The sequence below is a fragment of the Schistocerca piceifrons genome, chromosome 2 (genome assembly GCF_021461385.2).
Source record: "Schistocerca piceifrons isolate TAMUIC-IGC-003096 chromosome 2, iqSchPice1.1, whole genome shotgun sequence".
NCBI classification, from domain to species: Eukaryota; Metazoa; Arthropoda; class Insecta; order Orthoptera; family Acrididae; genus Schistocerca; species Schistocerca piceifrons.
In genome coordinates this window covers 448,929,307-448,952,631 of record NC_060139.1, presented here as the reverse complement: position 1 = coordinate 448,952,631, position 23,325 = coordinate 448,929,307, and the positions used below count along the sequence as shown (strand labels likewise).

Below are 23,325 nucleotides of genomic sequence, written 5' to 3'. Positions count from 1 at the left end.
TGTTCCATATCCATCTCAGAGCCAAGAGCGATAATAAGTAGCATTCTCAGAAGCAAAATATCTCAGTTAGAATTGTTCCAACCAGGGAAGAAGGTCATTCACCTGTAAAATTCTGCTTCTGAATGCAGTCGATGTTGGAAGTGTAAAAGATCGAAAGAACAGAGGAACACAAGCCCTTGAAAAACAACACATTGTAACGGACAGTTCTGACCAGCAGATTCACAATAGTCAAAAAAGGGGTGTTATTTGGCAAAAAGTTAATCAATTGCTTGGAGAAATATAATTCTATAAACACATGTAGCACTTAGACATAAAAAATACTGTTCTGATGAACGTTCTTTTCTTCTTCGCCATCGAGGTGCAAATATGGGGTTTTAGTGCTGTAATTAAAATGCAGCAGTATGAAACCGTGACCACATTTGACAAGAGCAAAATTGGGAATGCTAAACTGGTCAGCGAGAAAATTATGACCACTGACCTAGCGTCGATATAAAACCGTCCAGGCGATAGCAGCTTCAACTGGCGAGGAATGACTGCTACTCAGACACATGTACGGTGCTTGTAAAGCGTCAGTGAGTGTGCTGTCCGTGGGTATAATAGCGAAGGCGCGCGATCTGTTTCAGTTTGACAGAGGGCCGTTGTCGGAGGTTCGGAACGAGCATTTAGGTAACTGCACGATTTGGCTGATGTTCAAGAAGTATGGAGCAAAGTGTCTTCAACATGTGGCGAAACCAAGGTGAAACCATATCCAGATCTCGTGGGTTGGGCAACAAACGCTCATTACAGAAGTCGTAGACTGGGAAGACTGGCAAAACAGGACAGGCGGCGAACTGTGGCGGAACTAACATCACACTTTAATGCTGGGCAGAATAAAAGTGTGTCTAACTATGGCCCTCCGCAACCGATGACCCATGCATGTGCCAATGTTCACGCCACATCGGCAACTATGAATGAAATGGGCACACGATCATCAGCACTGAACGTTGGCGCGGTGGCAGAGCGCAGCATGGTCTGATGAATACCGATACCTTCTTCACCATGCCCATGGTAGAGCACGAATCCGTCGTCTTCCAGGGGAATAGCTCGTTGACACCTGTACTGCGGGATGGGGACAAGCTGGCGGCTGCTCCATTATGCTTTGGGGAACATCCTCGTGGGCGTCCTGGGGTCCAGTGGAGCTCGTGCAAGACATCATGACGGCCAAGGAGTGTTGTACACTGCTTCAGACGACGTACACCCCTTCATGACGATCATGTTTCCCGACGGCAGTGGAATGTTTCAGCAAGGTAATGCGCCTTGTCACGTGAACAGCAGTGTGACGAAATGGTTCAAGGAAGGCAGTAGCGACTTCCAACTGATGTGCTCCTCCCCCCTCCCCCCTCCTCTCAACTCGTCAGATCTGAACCTGATCGAAAACATCTTGGACGTGACTGGACGTGGCGTCAAAGCTCATCGCCCCTCTCTCCAGATTTTACGGGAATTACGTCACCTGTCTGCTCAGATGTGGTGCAAACTCCATTCAGTGACCTACCAAGGTCTTATTGCTTCCATGCTACAACGCTTCGCTGCTGATATACCTGCCAAAGGTTGACATACTGGCTATTAGGAAGGTGGTCATAATTTTCTGGCTGGTCAGTGTATATCACTTTCCACATGTTCACTGCTTAGTAGTCGTATAGCATAAACCATAATGATCACGTTATCAACGTGATTGTTATGAGATGTTCCACAACGCAGCGTTTTAATCCCTTCACTGAAATTCATCTTTGTACTTTGATGATGTATAAGGGAAGAACAGCAGTCATGAGTTTTACAGATAAATTATGTTGGTGAGTGGTAGAATAGAAATATCTCCGTATTTTAAAATAATCTTAATTGGTTTAAAATAATCTTTATTACGTTTCAGACTTTCGAGGTACGATAGTTTCCTTGTTAACGTCACTTTTCTGCCGCATCAACTGTCTTTAGTGTGGTCCACGGGGCCGCCAGGGCGTAGACTGAATGCATTTTCGTATAATTGTTTACGCAAAAGTCCGGCAGGTCCACCGCCTCCGTGCCAGAAACACAGCTCACAAAAAAACAACAAAATCGCACGATTCGAAACTGAATGTATAAGCGAGTCTCCAGTGTTAGCGCAACTGGCGATTTAAAAATACAGGGCTATTACAAATGATTGAAGCGATTTCATAAATTCACTGTAGCTCCATTCATTGACATATGGTCACGATACACTACAGATACGTAGAAAAACTCATAAAGTTTTGTTCGGCTGAAGCCGCACTTCAGGTTTCTGCCGCCAGAACGCTCGAGAGCGCAGTGAGACAAAATGGCGACAGGAGCCGAGAAAGCGTATGTCATGCTTGAAATGCACTCACATCAGTCAGTCATAACAGTGCAACGACACTTCAGGACGAAGTTCAACAAAGATCCACCAACTGCTAACTCCATTCGGCAATGGTATGCGCAGTTTAAAGCTTCTGGATGCCTCTGTAAGGGGAAATCAACGGGTCGGCCTGCAGTGAGCGAAGAAACGGTTGAACGCGTGCGGGCAAGTTTCACGCGTAGTCCGCGGAAGTCGACGAATAAAGCAAGCAGGGAGCTAAACGTACCACAGCCGACGGTTTGGAAAATCTTACGGAAAAGGCTAAGGCAGAAGCCTTACCGTTTACAATTGCTACAAGCCCTGACATCCGATGACAAAGTCAAACGCTTTGAATTTTCGGCGCGGGTGCAACAGCTCATGGAAGAGGATGCGTTCAGTGCGAAACTTGTTTTCAGTGATGAAGCAACATTTTTTCTTAATGGTGAAGTGAACACACACAGTGTGCGAATCTGGGCGGTAGAGAATCCTCACGCATTCGTGCAGCAAATTCGCAATTCACCAAAAGTTAACGTGTTTTGTGCAATCTCACGGTTTAAAGTTTACGGCCCCTTTTTCTTCTGGAAAAAAAACGTTACAGGACACGTGTATCTGGACATGCTGGAAAATTGGCTCATGCCACAACTGGAGACCGACAGCGCCGACTTCATCTTTCAACAGGATGGTGCTCCACCGCACTTCCATCATGATGTTCGGCATTTCTTAAACAGGAGATTGGAAAACCGATGGATCGGTCGTGGTGGAGATCATGATCAGCAATTCATGTCATGGCCTCCACGCTCTCCCGACTTAGCCCCATGCGATTTCTTTCTGTGGGGTTATGTGAAAGATTCAGTGTTTAAACCTCCTCTACCAAGAAACGTGCCAGAACTGCGAGCTTGCATCAACGATGCTTTCGAACTCATTGATGGGGACATGCTGCGCCAAGTGTGGGAGGAACTTGATTATCGGCTTTATGTCTGCCGAATCACTAAAGGGGCACATATCGAACATTTGTGAATGCCTAAAAGAACTTTTTGAGTTTTTGTAGGTGTGTGCAAAGCATTGTGAAAATATCTCAAATAATAAGGTTATTGTAGAGCTGTGAAATCGCTTCAATCATTTGTAATAACCCTGTACAATAATTATTAAATCGCACATAAGAGATTTTTATCTTTGGAGTGACATGGCAAACGTTAAAAAAAGAAATACGTATTAGAAGACACGCGATGTCAGCTTGACAGCCGTACTGCGCGCAGTGACAGCGCGCAGTGCGTGACCTATCACAGCTTGTCTTCACCGAATGTTTCCAGGTTGTAAGGAAGGTTCCAGTATCACTGCTTGAAACATTTATTGATTATTACGACAGCCGTTTCGGAAGATTTCGAGTTTTAAGTTTGTCTACGTTGTCCTTAGGTATCTACAACATGTGGTGTGACTGCATCTGGTGACTGTTCTTGTTATATCTAACGTGAAATTCTAAACTACCGATCTCACGTCAATTTTGTGCTGATTTATACAGTGTGGCGTAATATTTCGATATAATATCGCAATTATTTTCTGTAATATTTCGACAGTTCACACCATAGATCTTTAATATTTACATCTGTGGTGTGAACTGTCAAAACATTTCAGGAAATATTCACGCTACACTGTATAAATCAGCACAGAATCAACGTGAAATCGATATTTTAGAATTTCACCAGATACGGTCACACCAGATGTTATATATACGCCAGGACTACGTAGACGTACTTAAAAACGGAAATATTCTGAAACAGCTGTCGTAATAATCAATAAATGTTTCAAGCACAGATACTGGAAGCTTACAACGTTCTTCAGTACACATATTTCACTGCAGGCCCAATCATCTAGAAACTAATGTTTCCAAATCATTGGATTGGACGAACGTAACTTGTGCCTTGGCAGACCCGTTCTGTATCTTTGATTTCCTTATATTTCTTTCAGTCAGGTTAAAGATTGCTTACAAGGACGTACCATCTACAGCAGGTGCTATGAGGCGACATATTACTGATGCCTGCGCTGAAATATCTGATAAGACGCTACAACGTGTGCATCTTTCCATGCATGACAGACTGGAAGCATTTCCTAAAGCTAGAGGTTTGCGTCTCGAAAACCATATCAGAAGGACAATTCTCTTTTTCTTCATAATGCAGAACATTAGTTTATTGCTTGTTTATAGCCAGAAATGACATTTGGAGTATAGAAACAATTTGAAAAAGCAATGGTTTCTGGACTGCTTGTACTGGAATCCTGTAAAAAATAATTATGTCATTTACATTCAAATGTTCTCCAGTTTCACTTTGTTAAGGTCAGGTGGTATTGTTCCATTATAATAATATATGACTTTTTAAAACAAATAAAAATCAGAGTGATTATTGAAATGTGTATGAGAGCTGCAGTTTTGGGGCCTTGGTTACGAAACGTTTATCTGACAACAGCGGCATTGTATCACCAGCCATTTCAGAAGTATTTGGGATATGATTTTTGGGCTATTCCTCGTTTTTGTGGCGTGGTGCACCCCATACTTATATAAAGCAACCAAGTATATACCTAATCCACACATGTAGTCGTTGTGAAACAGCAATCAAGAAACCGAGCAACACAGTACTCCAAAGCGAATCCGTAGTACGAGCAACAGTCGCCGTCAGTGGTGTGGGAGGAGCTTGGAGTAAATCATTCAGCGGACAAACACACTAAACTGTTTGTGCTTCACTGTTTGAACTACTTACGTCGCTCTGGAGACTGCTAGTTGGCATCACGTGACGTTACGTGGAGGCAGGGTGCGTGTTCAGGGCTTGGAATGTAATTTTCGGCGTAAGGTAACGGAGTGATGCAAATTATAAATCTTGCCCTCTGCGTTTTTATCGCAGTCATGGGTGGATAAAGCACACCATGTATAGTGCTGTGTGCTTGTCTGTGTGTGTGTGTGTGTGTGTGTGTGTGTGTGTGTGTGTGTGTGTGTGTGTGATTATATGTAAACCAATCAGGGCACATGTTGGTTGAAAGCACCGATGATGGCTGTTAATCAGTTGAAATCGATTTGCAAAAGTGAATAAATAAAACATGATTTTGCGACTGGCTGCTGGATATTTGGTAATTTTACGGTTCACGGTCGCTGCACGACTTGGGAACCACATGGAGCCCACCATTCATGCCTAGTTTGTTTCAAGTCACTAAGTGCCCTCATTCTCAAATACTGGATGAATAAAATATTGGTATTCGCGCGTCGTGGGCTACACTTTTTTTCATCCCCAACGATTTTTTAATTTTTTTTTTTATTTTTTAAATTTTATAGAGGTGGAGCCCCTCCACGCCCACACCGACATAATGGCCAACTCAAAAGGTCTATTGCCATCTCTGCATAAAGGGATAGTGTTCACTAAAGTGAGGTGTCGCAGGGTGTGGGTACTGCGATGCTTGCGTACGTCTGGTTAAGGTTAACCATTAATATTCGCTCATCTGGAGATGGATTGGGTCGAGGTCGAACGAGGGTTAGCGGTTTAAAGGGCAGAGGAAAAAAAGTGCCAAGGCATGAGCCAAGGGAGAAAAACCTCTGCGCTAGTTAGGTCGGGTGGTAAGAGCAGTAGCGGACGTCTTGCTGCCTGCGACAGGTCATGCAAGGGTAGGCTTTGTTAGTAGTGGGCATCATGCATGTCGATACCTTTTACGTTGTGCGGCGTTGTTGCTCGCTGGCTGCCGCTGAGTGCCGAATTTGAACTCTCGATCAGCGTCTGTAACGTACAACAGTTAGGTTTGTCTTCGCTTTTGTGTCCGATAGGTCATATATCGGATGCACGGTGTAGGATTTTGTTGGCGATTTGTTTGTGCGTCAGTGGGCGAGCTCGTCGGTTTCCCTGCTGTGGCCTGTTGGTCGGCTCTAATAGCAGCTGGTGATATCCAGTCAACGTTGCTGATATGTAGGGGCTTGCCGACGTTTGTCGCTTGTTGGTGTGTGTTAGCTTGCCATAGGTGGCTATGCCCTAACTAGTAGTGTCTTTGGTCGCTTATGCTTCAACCTATGGTTGTGATCGTAGTTTCCCAGAGTAAGGATGAAAGGATTGTTCGAGTGTCTCGAGTTCCTGTATAGTCGTGTGGCGTGTTTTTTGAATACTTCCTTGAGGATATTCTTTGTGAAGACCCACTGTGCTTGTGTAGCGAGGAGCGTTGCTAATGATTCGTATCACTTTGTTCTGTATGATCTGCAGGCGGCGCAGTCGTGTAGGAGCTGCATATCCCCAGACGGGAGCTGCGTACGTCATCAGAGGTCTAATCAGTGTCATGTATATGGACCTCGACAATCCCCCCCACCCCACCCCCCCACCCCTCTGGTACTGTAGTTAGCTCTATACGGGGTTATTCAGCTGCCAAAACCTATGGGTTATATGCAAACCGCAATGACTTCAAAAACCATGTGCAAGATTTTCATATCCTCTCGCTGCCTACGTGCGAACTATTAGTCCTGCAGAAAAAAATGAGCGGGACCTTTTTGTAGGAAATTTAATGCAGCTAAATTTGGTAGTGGGACATGTTTCGACTGGTAGCCACAGTTTTCGAGTTACTCAAGGAAAACGTGTTTGAAGGTCACTTTTGTACATTTTTCTTTAATAATTCGAAAACTATGACTTGTAGGAGAAATGTGTCCCAGTAAAAAGTTTAATTACATTACATTTCCTACAAAGAGGCCTTGCTCAGTTTTTCTGTAGGACTAGTAGTTTGCACGAATTGATCCAGAAAATTTGAAAATTATGCATATGGTATTGAAGGCATTGTGGACTGCGTAAAACCCATAGATAGGGCAGTTGAATTGGCCCATATTCACTGAAGAGCCGAAGAAACTGGTACACCTGAATAATATCGTGTAGGGCCCCCGCGAGCACGCAGAAGTGCAGCAATACGACATGGTATGGACTCGAATAATGTCGAAGTAGTACTGGAGGGAACTGACAACATGAATTATGCAGGGCTGTCCATAAATTCGTAAGAGTACGAAGGGGTGGTGATCTTTTCTGAACAAGACGTTGCAGGACATCCCAGATATGCTCAATGATGTTGATATTTGGGGAGTTTGGTGGCCAGCGGAAGTGTTTAAACTCAGAAGAGTGTTTTTCGAGCGACTCTGTAGCAATTCTGGACGTGTATGGTGTTGCATTGTCCTGCTGGAATTGCACAAATCCGTCGGAATGCACAGTTGATGAATGAATGCTGGTGATCAGACAGGATGCTTACATACGTGTCACCTGTCACAGACGTATCTAGACGCATCAGGGGTCCCATATCACTCTAACTGCACACGCCCCACACTATTACAGAGCCTCCGCCAGCTTCAAAAGTCCCCTGCTGACATGCAGGGTCCATGGATTCATGAGGTTGTCTCTATACCCGCACACGTCCATCCTCTCGATTTGAAACGAGACTCGTCCGACCAGGCAACATGTTTCCAGTCATCAACAATCCAATGTCGGTGTTGACAAGCCCAGGCGAGGCGTAAAGCTTTGTGTCACGCAGTCATCAAGGGTACACGAGTGGGCCTTCGGCTCCGAAAGCCCGTATCGATGATGTTTCGTTGAATGGTTTGCGTACTGACACTTGTTGATGGCCCATAATTGAAATATGGAGCAGTTTGCGGAAGAGTTGCAGTTCTGTCACGTTCAACGATTCTCTTCAGTCGTCGTTGCTCCCGTTCTTGCAGGATACTTTTTCCGGCCGCAGAGATTTCGAAGGTTTGAGGTTTTACCTGATTCCTGATATTCACGGTACACTCGTGTAATGGTCGTACGTGAAAGACCCTACTTCATCGGTACCTTGGAGTTTCTGTGTCCCATTGCTCATGTGCCGGCTATAACATCACGTTCAAATTCACTTGAATTTTGATTACCTGCATTGTAGCAGCAGTAACCGATCTAACAACTGCGCCAGACACTTGCTGTCTTATATAGGTCTTGCCGACCGCAGCGCCGTATATTGCCTGGTTATATGTCTCTGTATTTGAATACGCATGCCTATTCCAGTTTCTTTGTCGCTTCAGTGTAAGATAGTCTATGTGTTAATTCAGGGTATAGACTATCTCCCTCCCAAATTTCATCCAAATCCGTCCAGTTGTTTCAGCCTGAATGAGGAACAAACATAATAACTATCTGTCACTGTCTGTCTGTCTCTCTGTCTGTCTGTCTGTCTCTGACTCACTCTCTGTCTCTTTCTCTCTCTCTCTCGCTCTCTGACACATACACACACACACACAGACACACACACACACATACACACACATACACACACACGCACGCACGCACGCACACACATATTCACAAACATCCACATTTATAAAATAAACAGGGTGGTCAGAAACAGGCTGAAAAGCTAGTAAGAGTGTTGAAGAGTAGGTTGTGGGAGATATGTTTGTTAAAGAAAAATATCAGGCAGTCCTACACTGTGCCGTTTCCGAGTTAATTAGCACTAAAGTTAGCCAGTCAGATGGTTGTGCGCAAACGGTTCGGCAGAGACGGTGTTTCGAAACGGATGTTCTTGGTTTGGTTTACTAATACCCAACAAGGGAGCGATACAAAAACTGGACATGGGAAGGTATAACGATCGAACCTGAGCTGAAGGGCGAACAGCCTCGTGTGCTATTATCTACCCTGCGAGAACAAGTGACAGTAATGGAGTTGCTCGCGCAGCTACCAAATTTCTCAGCACATCCTACCCGGCAACACCCTTACAAGGTTTTGAGACTGTTTCTGACGACTCTGTATAAGCCACCACGCGCAATTATTTGTTTCTGGTCCTACGAGGAATCACCAACTGAAGTGTGGCCCGTTACCTGAATTCGCGCTGTACATGTGTGCGTGTGTGTAGTGGTGTACCGTTGGCGCGTGCCGGCAGGTGGGCCAGGACGCGGTGGTGGGCCGCTACCTGTGCGCGTCGCGCGACATCGCGGCGGGCGAGCTGGTGCTGCGCGAGCCGCCGCTGGTGTGGGGCCCCTCGCAGGCGACGCCGGCCGTCTGCCTGGGCTGCTACGTCGTGCTGGAGGCGGCCTCGTGCGTGCGCTGCGACCGCTGCGGCTGGCCCATGTGCTCGCAGCACTGCGCCAACTCCCTCGACCACCGGCCCGAGTGCGACATCACCGCCGACGTCCGCGGCGCCAAGGTACCTCTCCTCCTAACACACTGATGTCCGCGGCGCCAAGGTACCTCTCCTCCTAACACACTGACTTCGAGCGCAGCTCGCACAAAACGAGCGAGACCCCTCGCCTGTTCGTTATGCTGATCCGCACAGCTTTAAAGTCTGCTACACAGCATAACAGGCAAGGCGACGAAGTGCTACCAACATACTATGCAAGTTCGCTCAGCTGATGTGCTGAGATAGCTAGCTAGCACTGGAGAAACTCGCGCTTCGAAGACGCCACAGCATCGTCTGCCACCACTTAGCGAGAAACGAAATACCTCAGGTATATGCCAATGTGTTGTATTCGCATACAGGGTGTTACAAAAAGGTACGGCCAAACTTCCAGGAAACATTCCTCACACACAAAGAAAGAAAATATGTTATGTGGACATGTGACCGGAAACGCTTACTTTCCATGTTAGAGCTCATTTTATTACTTCTCTTCAAATCACATTAATCATGGAATGGAAACACGCATCAACAGAACGTACCAGCGTGACTTCAAACACTTTGTTACAGGAAATGTTCAAAATGTCCTCCGTTAGGGAGGATACATGCATCCATCCTCCGTCGCATGGAATCCCTGATGCGCTGATGCAGCCCTGGAGAATGGCTTATTGTATCACAGCCGTCCACAATACGAGCACGAACAATGTCTACATTTGGTACCGGGGTTGCGTAGACAAGAGCTTTCAAATGCCCACATAAATGAAAGTCAAGAGGGTTGAGGTCAGGAGAGCGTGGAGGCCATGGAATTGGTCCGCCTCTACCGATCCATCGGTCACCGAATCTGTTGTTGAGGAGCGTACGAACACTTCGACTGAAATGTGCAGGAGCTCCATCGTGCATGAACCACATGTTGTGTCGTACTTGTAAAGACACATGTTCTAGCAGCACAGGTAGAGTATCCCGTATGAAATCATGACGACGTGCTCCACTGAGCGTAGGTGGAAGAACGTGGGGCCCAATCAAGACATCACCAACAATGCCTGCCCAAACGTTCACAGAAAATCTGTGTTGATGACGTGATTGCACAATTGCGTGCGGATTCTCGTCAGCCCACACGTGTTGATTGTGAAAATTTACAATTTGATCACGTTGGAATGAAGCCTCATCGATAAAGAGAACATTTGCACTGAAATGAGGATTGACACATTGTTGGATGAACCATTTGCAGAAGTGTACCCGTGGAGGCCAATCAGCTGCCGATAGTGCCTGCACACGCTGTACATGGCACGGAAACAACTGGTTCTCCCGTAGCACTCACCATACAGTGACGTGGTCAACGTTACCTTGTTCTGGAAATCTCTCTCGATACAAACGTACCGCGCCACGGCTATTGCGCCGTGCTAACCCATACATCATATGGGCATCTGCCAACTCCACATTTGTAAACATTGCACGGACTGCAAAACCACGTTCGTGATGAACACTAACCTGTTGATGCTACGTACCGATGTGCTTGATGCTAGTACTGTAGAACAATGAGTCGCATGTCAACACAAGCACCGAAGTCAACATTATCTTCCTTCAATTGGGCCAACTGGCGGTGAATCGAGGAAGTACAGTACATACTAACGAAACTAAAATGAGCTGTAACATGGAAAGTAAGCGTTTCCGGACACATGTCCACGTAACAGCTTTTCTTTATTTGTGTGTGAGGAATGTTTCCTGAAAGTTTGGCCGTACCTTTTTGTAACACCCTGTATTTTAGTTATTCTTTCTTAAGTGGACTGCTCAGAAAATCATTCACCAGAAGTGAATAACTTTCTAGTAACACCAGATCATATCAACAGCTTTCGGCGCGGGTTAGCCGTGCGATCAACGGCGTCACATCGCGGACCGTGCGGGTCCTTGCGCCGTCTGTTCGAATCCTCCCCTGGGCAAGGATGTGTGTTAGATTAGGTAGGTTGATGTAGTTCTAGGTCTAGGGGACTGATGACCTAAGCAGTTTGGTGGCATAGTTCTTAGAGCCATTTTTTGACCTTTCGCGTAAATTTTCTTTACATAAACGGCCGTATCTTTAGATTACGTTGACATAGCTCACTTTTCTACACCACCAAGGGACCGTATACCGCAGGAAGTGCGATACATTTCCGCTTCTTATGTCCACCCGTACTCGAGGTAAAAGAGTTGGGTAGACAAATGGTCAAGAAAGTGAGACTAGTGAGGTTCCATTTTTACCGATTTACGTGACGAAATCCTAACAACGAAAATAGCTACCACAGTTACTGAAGATGAGGGCCGCATAAATAACACCCGCTACTCTTTATTCGACATGTTCCAGTTGCAGTCGATACATCAGCATATTAATCGTTGCTACGCTTCCGATCCAAATCACGTTTACAGAAAAAAGCAGCACAGCACTCCATCTTCAGGCCACAAGTGGCCCATCGGGACCATGCGACCGCTGTATCACCCTCAGATGAGGATGCGGATAGGAGGGGCGTGTGGTCGGCACACCGCTCTCCCGGACGTTATGATGGTTTTCTTTGACCGAAGCCGCTACTATTCGGTCGAGTAGCTCCTCAATTAGCATCACGAGGCTGAGTGTACCCCGAAAAATGGCAACAGCGCATGGCGGCTGGATGGTCACCCGTCCAAGTGCCGGCCACGCCCGACAGCGCTTAACTTCGGTGATCTCACGCGAACCGGTGTATCCACTGTGGCAAGGCCTTTGCCCTTCGTTTACAGAAATGCAAATAAAATCCATTTGCCTATACACGTGGTAATTCAGATCCCACTATGAATGCCACCACGTTTTAGATGTGCGAGCATTCCCATTGCTAGCTACCTTCAGGAAAACTTCGGCTAATGAATGTTTGCTGGCTGTGGCACGTCTAATGGAGAATTCTAAACATTGTAGAATGCGTTTGGCAGCTACGTCGCCGTTTATTTCCTGAGGTGGTGCAGAATTATCCTACTAAATTTACTCGCTAATAAAGTTTTTTGTTATTTCGATAAACATCCCGAATGATTGTCACATAACTGGTGACATAAAGGTAGACAATTCATGTTTTTGAGTCCATAAAGCTCTATGCAACAGAAACTGCTGATCATTTTCCCATTTTCATTGCGAAATTGCCGGCTTATTCAGGTCTGGGGTAATAACAGAGGGCTGTTTGCCTGGGTTGTCTGCTAGCGTAGTGAAAGGTGTTTGCTACTTCAAGGGAGGTCTGGTTAGTTTTCGGTTCTAATCTCGATGGAGACAGATAGACTATCAGTAAAGGAATTTTGAGAAATTCTAGCGCCCCCAATACGTTTTATTCCTTACCGGCGCCTTGTGGATGTCGATATGAAACTCTTGTAGAATTTTATACTTGTTACTGCCTACGTTTTTCCGCTTCTGTCAGTAATTGAACTGACTTAACTGTGGCACTGAATGATCTTTAACTGAATTTCATTATGAATCTTCACGCATTGCTAAATTTGCTCCCTGGTAAGTCAGCAACGGTAATCCAGTATGACTGGTCTGAACGTTGACACAGACCATTTTGCGGCCGAATGCGCATAATATTTTGCTAATTCGTAACGATCTGGGTTACTTTGTGTTACTAAAACAGTTATGTTATCTCGATAAGCTGAAATTCATTTTTATTAGTACAGTTCGTACTAATTAGCGTTTCTTCTTTCATTTATATCTTATATTTAGGTGTTGTGGTTAACACACTAATCAGCATTAATATAGTCTTACACATGACTCTAAACAGTCTGACAAATTTAGGATAGTTTTTCAGTTTCACGCCTGTGCATAGTATGTTGGTAGCACTTCGTCGCCTTGCCTGTTATGCTGTGTAGCAGACGTTAAAGCTGTGCTGATCAGCATAACGAAAAGGCGAGGGGTCTCGCTCGTTTTGTCCACGACTGTACCATTGAACAGCTATTCTCATGTGGGAGAAGGTATCGTATTACGACGTAACCGCCTGTTTGATCAATCTTTTTTACGGGCATCATTCAATGTTTTTCTAATTTCTACTTCGTTCCTGTTTCTTATTCTCCGTGAATAGACCCTGCAATGGTGTGATGTGACTGCATTAGCACTTTAAAATGTTGTCGCACTGTGGATGCACATACGCATTCAGCAGCCTCTTTCTCTTTATTATGGACATTAACTTGCTACTATCGACACTTAAAGAGAGTTGCCATTCAGTGTACGAAACAGAAATACTTTCATTATGTAATTCCCACAAAACATTGAATTATCTGCCTATTTTTGAGAAGTTACAGGAGGCCAATACGGGGGGATTCAGCTGCCCCTAGCTATGGGTTTTATGCAACCCGCAATGCCTTCGGGTACCCCAAACAAGATTTTCAAACTCTCTCTCTCACTACACACGAACTATATCCCCCAAAGAAAAAATGAACAGAACCTTTCCGTACGAAATATAACGTGCTTAAAATTGCACTGTGATAGATTTGCGCTAGAGGCCGCAGTTTCCGAATTATTCAAGAAAAGCGTACAAAACTGATTTTGTTTTCCTTGAATAACTGGAAAACCGTGGCTCCAACGAGACTGTATCACAGTATAACATTAAACAACATTAAATTTCCTGCAAAATGGTCCTGTTCATTTTCTCTGTGCGACTTATAGTCTGCGCGTAGCGAGCAAGAGCTTTAGCGACCACATCATCAGTCCCTAAACAACTTTGTCACTGACGCCGTACCGCCATTGCGCTCTGCAGAAGAAACAAAAGAACTTCAGGGTTTAACGTCACGTCGACGACGACGTAACTGGAGTACATGCTCGCATTGGGGAAGTAACTCGTTTACCAAACCCTTTCACTGGAACCATACTGGCATTAGCTTTAAGCGATTTAGGTAAACAACGGGAAAGTAACCTAACTTAGCAATCGGACTACGCTATAGATCCCCCTGTCACCGTGTAATAGGATTACGCTACAGATCCCCCTGTTATCGTGTAATAAAACGGCCCCGTGTGAGCCGCTACACGGCTTGTTACCAGAGTGACATGCTCAAAACACACCTGGGTGGACTTCCGACACTCAGGGAATTTTAATCCGGAATTATGTTATATTATCACTCTCAGCATAGTTTGGAAATGTGAATGCAGGTCGTCTGCTGACGTATGCGTGGGCTGTCTGCTGTGGGTTCTGTGAATGTGGAAATGCAGTTTAGCCAACCATTGTATCAAGTAGAGTGCGACTGCACTGGATCAGAGAGACATAAGTTCCCCGCGCGTTGCCAGGCCCCGTTAGGTTGGCAGATAGCCGCTGTGCAGACTCTCTGAGACCCTGCGGCCACCGTGTGTGGACCCCGGACGAGGAGAGACGGTTAAGATTCCCTGCTGAGACTCTGCTGAGTATAGACGCTCTGTGTGATGGCTCCTATAGTCATCTTAGTTAGGACATATAGTCAGGTTGCATAAAATTGCTTTTCTTTTTTTTTTTTTGTATCACTGATGACAGGCCAGCATTCCATATAACCGTACCATTAAGTAAAGTGAGTGGTCAAGGATTTATTTTCATGATTTTATTAAATAAAATGATGTTGTTACATAACATTCTTTGTCTCACAGCAACGTCTTATTTCCGTTACCATTCCAGTTAAGTTACTCAAACTTTCAACTTAAAGTTAACCAACAATCAGAAATTTTGTTGTAATATTTGCACATGTAAACGGTCGTAGGCGTCTTTAATAAAAGATACAGGTGCCATTTTCAAGTTGAGGATGTCTGCCAAGGCTTTGCGAAGAGCAAGTATCATGCAGCCGCGCTGTACGTTCGAAAAAGTAATACAGAATCAGAAGAAACACTGTCAGTATCCTGTTCCAACCCACTCTGCGTACATATAACGTCACACGCCACAACATTGTCAGAGACAACTTCCGGGATTGGCAAGTAAAACTTATTCTTCTTCGTACGAGTGTTTGTGCATGCATGCATGTGCGTGCGCGGGCGCGGGTTTTTGTGAGTGCGTTTGTGTGTGCGTGTGCGTGTGTGTGTGTGTGTGTGTGTGTGTGCGTGTGCGTGTGCGTGTGCGTGTGCGTGCGTGCTTGTGTTTTTGCAATTAGGACGCTCAACAACTAGTTTATTAGCTCCATTGGTAAAGTACTCCAAGACGAATATGGTAAAACAGCAAAATCTAAAAATGTGTGACATGTAATGTCATGTAATTAACAATACCTCCCATTTCAAGTCACAATTACCCACAAACCATGAAGACTGTAAAATTTTTAACTTAGTCATTGTTAAAATGTGTTATCAAAATTCTAATTGAACGATGGGATAAAGGGTAAAAAAGCAACTCACTACAATGTGATCGCTTACATAAAACGAGGATGAGCCAGCCACATTGATGACAAGGAGCAAACCAGACTGCCATCTCGTTTCCTGCTAAAACGGGCGACAGATCAGTTGTTAAACTAACTTCTTCCGTCTTATGTGAATGTACATATAAAAAATACAATTAAATTGTGGCGCACTGAAATTTCTATGCGACAAGGACTACACACTGGATGGTCCTGCCGCCGGAGCAGAAAGTGAAGCGACATTGGACTATACCCTATCCGACAGTAAGTGAGGCGAGCTTGAAAGTTAGATATTATTTTATAAAACTGAATGTGACTCATACTGGTTATTTAAATCCTTTAAATTCCTTCAGCATTCAGCTGTATCCTATCAAGATTAATACTGCATATGACTAAAGAGGAAATTTTTAAGCACAACAAAAAAGTATTGCATCCACCAAAATTTCAATCAGTACGACGTGCTGAAATGCACAAAAGAGAAAACCGTCACTCGTAACGGAATTACTTTACTATTCGTTAACGAAAAACCCGCACCGAATAACGTTTCTGACTACACAAATATACACACATCAGAAAACGTTTTGCATCACCCCTGCTTCCAGAACTCCTGAAGATAGACGTTGACTCTGGATATTGTATCAGAGACACAGTCCCTTTGACTGCTCAGAGATGTTACTAAACCCGCTCAAAGATGTAAACAACCATGGATGAGCAGCGCCAATTAGACGGAGGGGGTCAGATAGTCAATCAGTTCCACTCATTCCACCAGGAAGGAGGTACACGGCTCGTGTTGTCAGTAGTTCAACCATGCCTAGACGGTCAAAATCGCGTCCTCATTATTACTTTGTACCAGGAAGGGTTCTAACAAGGGAAGTGTCCAGGCGTCTCGGAGTGAACCAAAGCGATGTTGTTTGGACATGGAGGAGATACAGAGACACAGGAACCGCCGATGACATTCCTTGCTCGGGCTGCCCAATGGCTACTACTTCAGTGGATGACCGCTACCTACGGATTTTGGCTCGGAGGAATCCTGATAGCAATGCTACCATGCTGAATAATGCTTTTCGTGCAGACGCTGGATGTCGTAGTACGACTCAAACTGTGTGCAATAGGCTGCATGATGGGCAACTTCACTCCTGACGTCCATGGCGAGGTCCGTCTTTGCAGCCACGAGACCATGCAGCGCAGCACAGATGGGCTCAACAACATACCGAATGGACCGCTCAGGATTGGCATCACGGGCTCTTCACCGATGAGTGTCGCACATTCCTTCAACCAGACAATCATCGGAGACGTGTTTGGAGGCAACCCGGTCAGGCTGAACGCCTTACACACACTGTCCACCGAGTGCAGCAAGGTGGAGGTTCCCTGCCTTTTTGGGGTGGCAGAATGTGGGACGGACGGACGCCGCTGTTGGTCATGGAAGGCGCTGTAGCAGCTGTACGATACGTGAATGCCATCCTCCGACCGATAGTGCAACCATAACGACAGCATATTGGGGAGGCATTCGTCTTCATGGACGACAATTCGCGCCCACATCGTGCACATCTTGTGAATGACTTCCTACAAGATTCGACATCGCTTGACTAGAGTGGCAATCATGTCCTCCAGAAATGAACGCTATCGAACATGCATGGGATAGACTGCAAAGGGCTGTTTATGGATGGCGTGACCCGCCAACGATTCTGAAGGATTTACATCGAATCGCCGTTGAGGAGTGGGACAATCTGGATCAACACTCTCTTAATGAACTTGTGGATAGTATGCCACGACGAATGCAGTCATGTATCAATGGAAGAGGACGTGCTGCTGGGTATTAGAGGTACTGAATGTGTACAGCAGTCGGGACCACCACCTCTGAAGGTCTCGCTGTATGGTGGTACAACATGCAATGTGTGGTTTTCATGAGCAATAAAAATGGCGGAAATGATGGTTATGTCGTTCGCTATTCCAATTTTCTGTAGAGGTTCCGGAACTCTTGGAACCGAGGTGATGGAAAACTTTTTTTGATGTATGTACTTTGTACAGTTCTGTACTTAACCACATTTCAAAAATCTTAACAGCACTGTGGCGGATTAGAGAACGATTTACCACTCACCTGTAACGTTGCTCACTGCGTGCTTTATATCAGAACAGAAGCCTAAAAGAGAAGTGCTGGTGTGATGTATCCTGTAAGATGTAATCGTGCAGAGGACTAGTTTGGCCCTAATCAAGTCGATTCTCAGATTTTGTGTTGTTCAATCTGCAGATTCTCTATTTGAAATTCTTACATGTGACGTAGCATGTGAAAGTTGCTGGATTTGGACGGGTTACTCCTGTAACTGAAATACCAGATCTGAAGATGGTTCTGAATGAACCGGAACCGGTCATATGAATAATAAAAAATTTGCAATCAAGATTTTAAGTAACATTATAAAATCACTGATTGCTGTTATCCCATAAGACATTATGTCTGTTTTTGCAAAATTACATGAGAACCTCAATAACATTTCTGACTTTTCTGCCAAAATAGTGACTTAATTTTGAAAAAGAACATCCATTTTAACGTAAAGGGTCGAACTGTGGACATACACGACATGTTATGAAGACGTGCAATATACACGATAAAGTCGCATTAATTTCACCACCACCTATGTTCGATGTCAAAGTGCAAGAACAATTCACAGGAGGAAGGTGGCATCACTAGTGTCGGAGAGAAGTGGAGAACAGAGCGGTCGTTCTCTAAACGCGGAAATAGAACAATTTATCTGACGTCCAATAGGACATGATCATAGGCTTTCTGCCCAAGGATGGAAGCTTATCTGAAACGGCTATATTTGTAAACTATTCGCGTGCCATCGTGGTTAAAGTATACCACGCGTGGCAAAATGTCGCTAGCCGAAACCAGCACCGAGGCAACTTTGGTGCATCACGAGCCATTGATGACAGAGGTGAACGACGTCTGCGGAAATGTGCACGGGCGAGTAGATGTGCAACTGTTGAGCGACTGACCGCTCAGGTGAACCAAGGGGCTACCAACACTGTCTCCTCAATGATCGTTCAGCGAACGTCGCTGCGTATGGACCTTCGCAGCAGGTGCTTGCTTCATGCAACCATGCTGACTGCTGTTCATCGACGACGAAGGCTGGAATTTGCACTTCAGTACCGGAAATGGACCTCCACTGAGTTGCGACACGTGGCCTTCTCAGATAAGTTACGTTGTGTGCTCTGTTAGGGAGACAGCAGTTAGCGCGTATGGAGCAAGATATCTGAGAGCAAAGTGTCCAGGCCGGAGGAGAGAGCATTATCGTCTGGGGAATGTTTTTGTGGCATTCCCTGGGTGATGGCGCCTTTCTGAAGGCACAATGGTTCAACACAATTATGCATCTATGCTTGGGGGCCATATCCACCCCTACATGCAGTTTGCGTTTCCTCGGCACAAAGACGTCTACTAGAAGGAAAATGCAGCGTTTCACAGAACTCGCAGTGGGCGTGCATGGTGCGAAGAGCACCAGAATGAGTGTATCGTAGTCCTCTGGTCACCAAACTCCCCGGATGTAAGCCCAGTCGAGAAACTGTGGGACCACCTTGATCGACTTGTTAACGCCATGGTTCCACAGCCGATGAACCTACCTCAGCTGGTCACAGCACTGGATTCACCATGGCTCCACATCCCTGTCAGTGCCTCCCGGAACCTCTCCGACTATCTTACTGCACATCGCGCAGCGGTTCGCGGGACAAAAGGTGGTCACTCAGCGTGGTCACATTAATGTGACTGGACAGTGTATATTGGTTTCACTACATATTAACTGGATCAAAGAAAAGGAAAAAATGTTCAAATGTGTGTGAAATCTTATGGGACTTAACTGCCAAGGTCATCAGTCCCTAAGCTTACACACTACTTAACCTAAATTATCCTAAGCACAAACACACACACCCATGCCCGAGGGAGGACTCGAACCTCCGCCGGGACTAGCCGCACAGTCCATGACTGCAGCGCCTCAGACTGCTCGACTAAACCCGCGCGGCAAAGAAAAGGAAGAATATGATCGTATTGTTCTCACGGTCCGGGTTTAGACCCAGATTGCCTTTAGATAATTGCACTCTTGTTCATTACCCACGGAATACGATGGAAGCCAGGACAAAATATTCAGGAATATAGGATCTAATGGTGGAAGTTTGCGTACATTTAAAGAATTATAGCGGATATATTCAGAAATGGTACAAACAATAGCAGAAACAATATTAATAACATAACATACAGGTAACGAGTCAGTCAAACAAACATTTACAGGTTCAGTCGTTCCCAACACACTAACACGCATCAGTGACGCAAGGGTTACCCTTTCCCACCGCTAATCAACTGGCATCATATCGAAACTGACTCAACCAACTAGAAATTCCTCCGCAGCATGAGAGAAAACCTTAGTAATTCAGGGCTCATTAACTAGAACTTGGTACGACAAAAGGTGTTGCGAAGACTCTCAATTTTACAAAGACGAATTACTCTGCAAAATGCTACGGAAATACCAAATTCCTAATCATTTACGAGGCACATGGCCGTGATGGGACCACAGTGACGGGCATCTGAATTCACACAAAAGAACAAAGCAAGAAACTCCAACAGACTGCCTGGCACGCTAGCTTACAAAGTATTGCGCATACAGAAATCATCTATAAATAAAATATTTCAAGGCAAAACAGGTCAGCAGCTCGTGGTCGTGCGGTAGCGTTCTCGCTTCCCGCGCCCGGGTTCCCGGGTTCGATTCACGGCGGGGTCATGGATTTTCTCTGCCTCGTGATGACTGGGTGTTGTGTGATGTCCTTAGGTTAGTTATGTTTAAGTAGTTCTAAGTTCTAGGGGACTGATGACCGTAGATGTTAAGTCTCATAGTGCTCAGAGCCATTTTTTTTAGACTGACAGCCCATTCTTCCTCAAGAGACGAAATCAAATAAGGTAATGTTGTTGGACGCTGGTGTCTGGAATGAAGTCGACGTTCTCATCCCAAAGGTGTTCGATTGGGTTCAGGCGAGACTCTGGACTTACCAGTCCATTTCAGGAATGATATTGCTCACAAACCATTGCGCCGCAGATGAAATATTATTTTGTGCATTTTCATGGTAACAGTAACAATCATCCTCCAGTGTATGCAGTACATAATTCTGTGACATTTGTCCATATCCCACCGTATTTGACCTTGTTATAACCGCTTTGAGGGGACTGCAAGGTAACTGCGAAAAACACCTAAACTCCGTAACACCACCTCTTCCCTTCCTCACGGATTTCCCTACACATGATGGCAGGTAATGGCATCGAGACATTCGCCAAAGCCAAAACCTGCCATCGGAATGCGACAGGGTATAGCGTGATTAATCTCTCTGAATAACCCGTTTCCGTTCACCACTTCAAGCATCGCCTGCACTGACTAAAGAAAAGTATGGCTTATGAGATTATTCCTTTGAACTCCCTACGCATGTTGTGGTAGTGGGACTGCTGGTAGCCCTATGGAACTCAGGAGTGATTCCTTTCGCTGGTTTCATGTAATTTTTTACTATCACCCTACGCACTGCTCGACGGTTCCTGCCCGTCAGAAAGTAGGGCCTGGTAATGGTTTAGCTGCAGCTGTTCCTTCGCGTCTCCACATCACCACAAGTCGACTTGGACAGCTTGATAAGGGTTGTAATGTCTCTGATGGCTTTGTAACCCTGGTGACGTCCAACGGCCAGTCCACATTCGAAGTCACTGAGTTCTCCTATCCAAACCATTCTGATATTACTGCTTGTATATTGGCAGCACAGTACTCCCCGTTTCCTTTTATACTGGCATGTCCACCTCTCGTGATATTTAGTGGTGAATTCCACATTACAAAGGCGTTTTCAGATACTTTTTATCCGATATTGCAGCTACTGTAACGTACCCTTCCTTCCTGGCAGATAAAGTTAGAAAAATAATTAAATCGAGCAAAAACTATGCAATGCATGAATAAAGATTTGCCTCGGGAAAAATACGTCACAAATGTGATGGTACGAAGCGGTAATTATTATAACACGCATCAATAAGTAATCAGTTATCTTGTTGTATTTTACCAATTTCATTGTTTCTTGCAGGCCATCTCTTATTGTCTTTGTTTTAATGTATCAGGCACTGGTGGCTGTTGTACTAGACCATCATCGTTGTTTGACAGGATATTTAATCGTGAAAGTGTTAAACTGGCTTCCAAGTAAAAAGTGGTGATAAGTATTACTTTTGACTTCGTAGTAAAGAATATACAGGTTCGAATGTAGTATTTAAAAGACACGACGCGAAAAGCTATCAGTCGTTCTGACTTCAAACGATGTGTGCACAATTCCTGACACGTCATCTGCAACATAAAACTCATACAATAAAATTAAAATATATTTATTGAAAGGTTTCTACAAACAATGGAGACAAACTTACTATCAGTACGACATATGCAATAAATGAGATAAATTACATAGCTCAATCACGTATACTCCCTTTAGGCTCCTAGGGAACATCTGAACTGTATTAAGAATAGGAAGTCCTCGCTTCCGAATCTATTGTTTTACAGAAAGTTGAATGAAGTTTACAATTTATCTTTGACATATCTCGTCTATACTGTCTTTCAATTACAACCAATATGCGTTCATATTGTTTGACGTTAGGTACATATTTAGGACATGGTTCTATAACAGATCAATTATTTCATCGTAAGAATTAATGAAAATGAAAAACAATGGTGGTACAGGATACGTTTCACTATACAGATGTACTGACTATTTAAACGAATTTACAACGTACGCATGACATCAATCTCTCTCACACTTGACTAAATCTGTAATTACATAATTTAATAGTCTATGTGATAGTCGTCTACAACCATGGGTTAGTATTGGTATTCGACCCACACCATCCTTTGCACTGTTCCCAAAATTGGAGGTTGCTCATGAACAGTATTTGTAACAATTGATTCACCTGGAGGGGAGCAAAGGTTTGGTGTGCCAGTTTCCAGTTAATCTACACCAAGGTGACGAAACTCATGGGATAGCGATGTGCCCATATACAGATGGCCTCAGCATCACGCACACGTGGTATAAGAGCTGTCATTTGTACTCAGGTCATTCATATAAAAAGGTTTCCGACGTGATTATCGACGCACGACGAGAATTAACAGACTTTGAAAGCGGAATTGTAGTTGTAACTAGACCATGCAACATTCCATTTCGGAAATCGTTAGGGAATTCAGTATTCCGAGATCCACAGTGTGAAGAGTGTGCCGAGAATACCAAATATCAGGCATTACCTCTCACCACGGACAACACAGTGGTGGACGGCCTTCACTTAACGACCGAGAGCAGCGGCGTCTGCGTAGAGTTGTCAGTGCTAACAGAAAAGCAACAATTCGTGAAATAACCGCATTAATCAATGTGGACGTACGACGAACGTATTCGTTAGGACAGTGCAGCGAAACTTGACTTTAACGGGGTATGGCAGCAAATGAACTACGCGAGTGCCTTTGCTAACAGCGCGACATCGC

At 44.8% G+C, this 23,325-nt stretch overlaps 1 protein-coding gene across 1 annotated transcript in view; it reads left to right on the top strand.

Moving 5' to 3' along the window:
• The window catches only part of LOC124777047 (SET domain-containing protein SmydA-8-like), a 267,705-nt gene that overhangs the window by 136,716 nt on the left and 107,664 nt on the right, over window positions 1-23,325 (top strand). Inside the window, exon 3 of the mRNA XM_047252314.1 lies at window positions 9,260-9,523. Coding sequence (XP_047108270.1) covers window positions 9,260-9,523 — 264 coding nt within the window. The remainder of the gene's footprint in view (window positions 1-9,259; window positions 9,524-23,325) is intronic.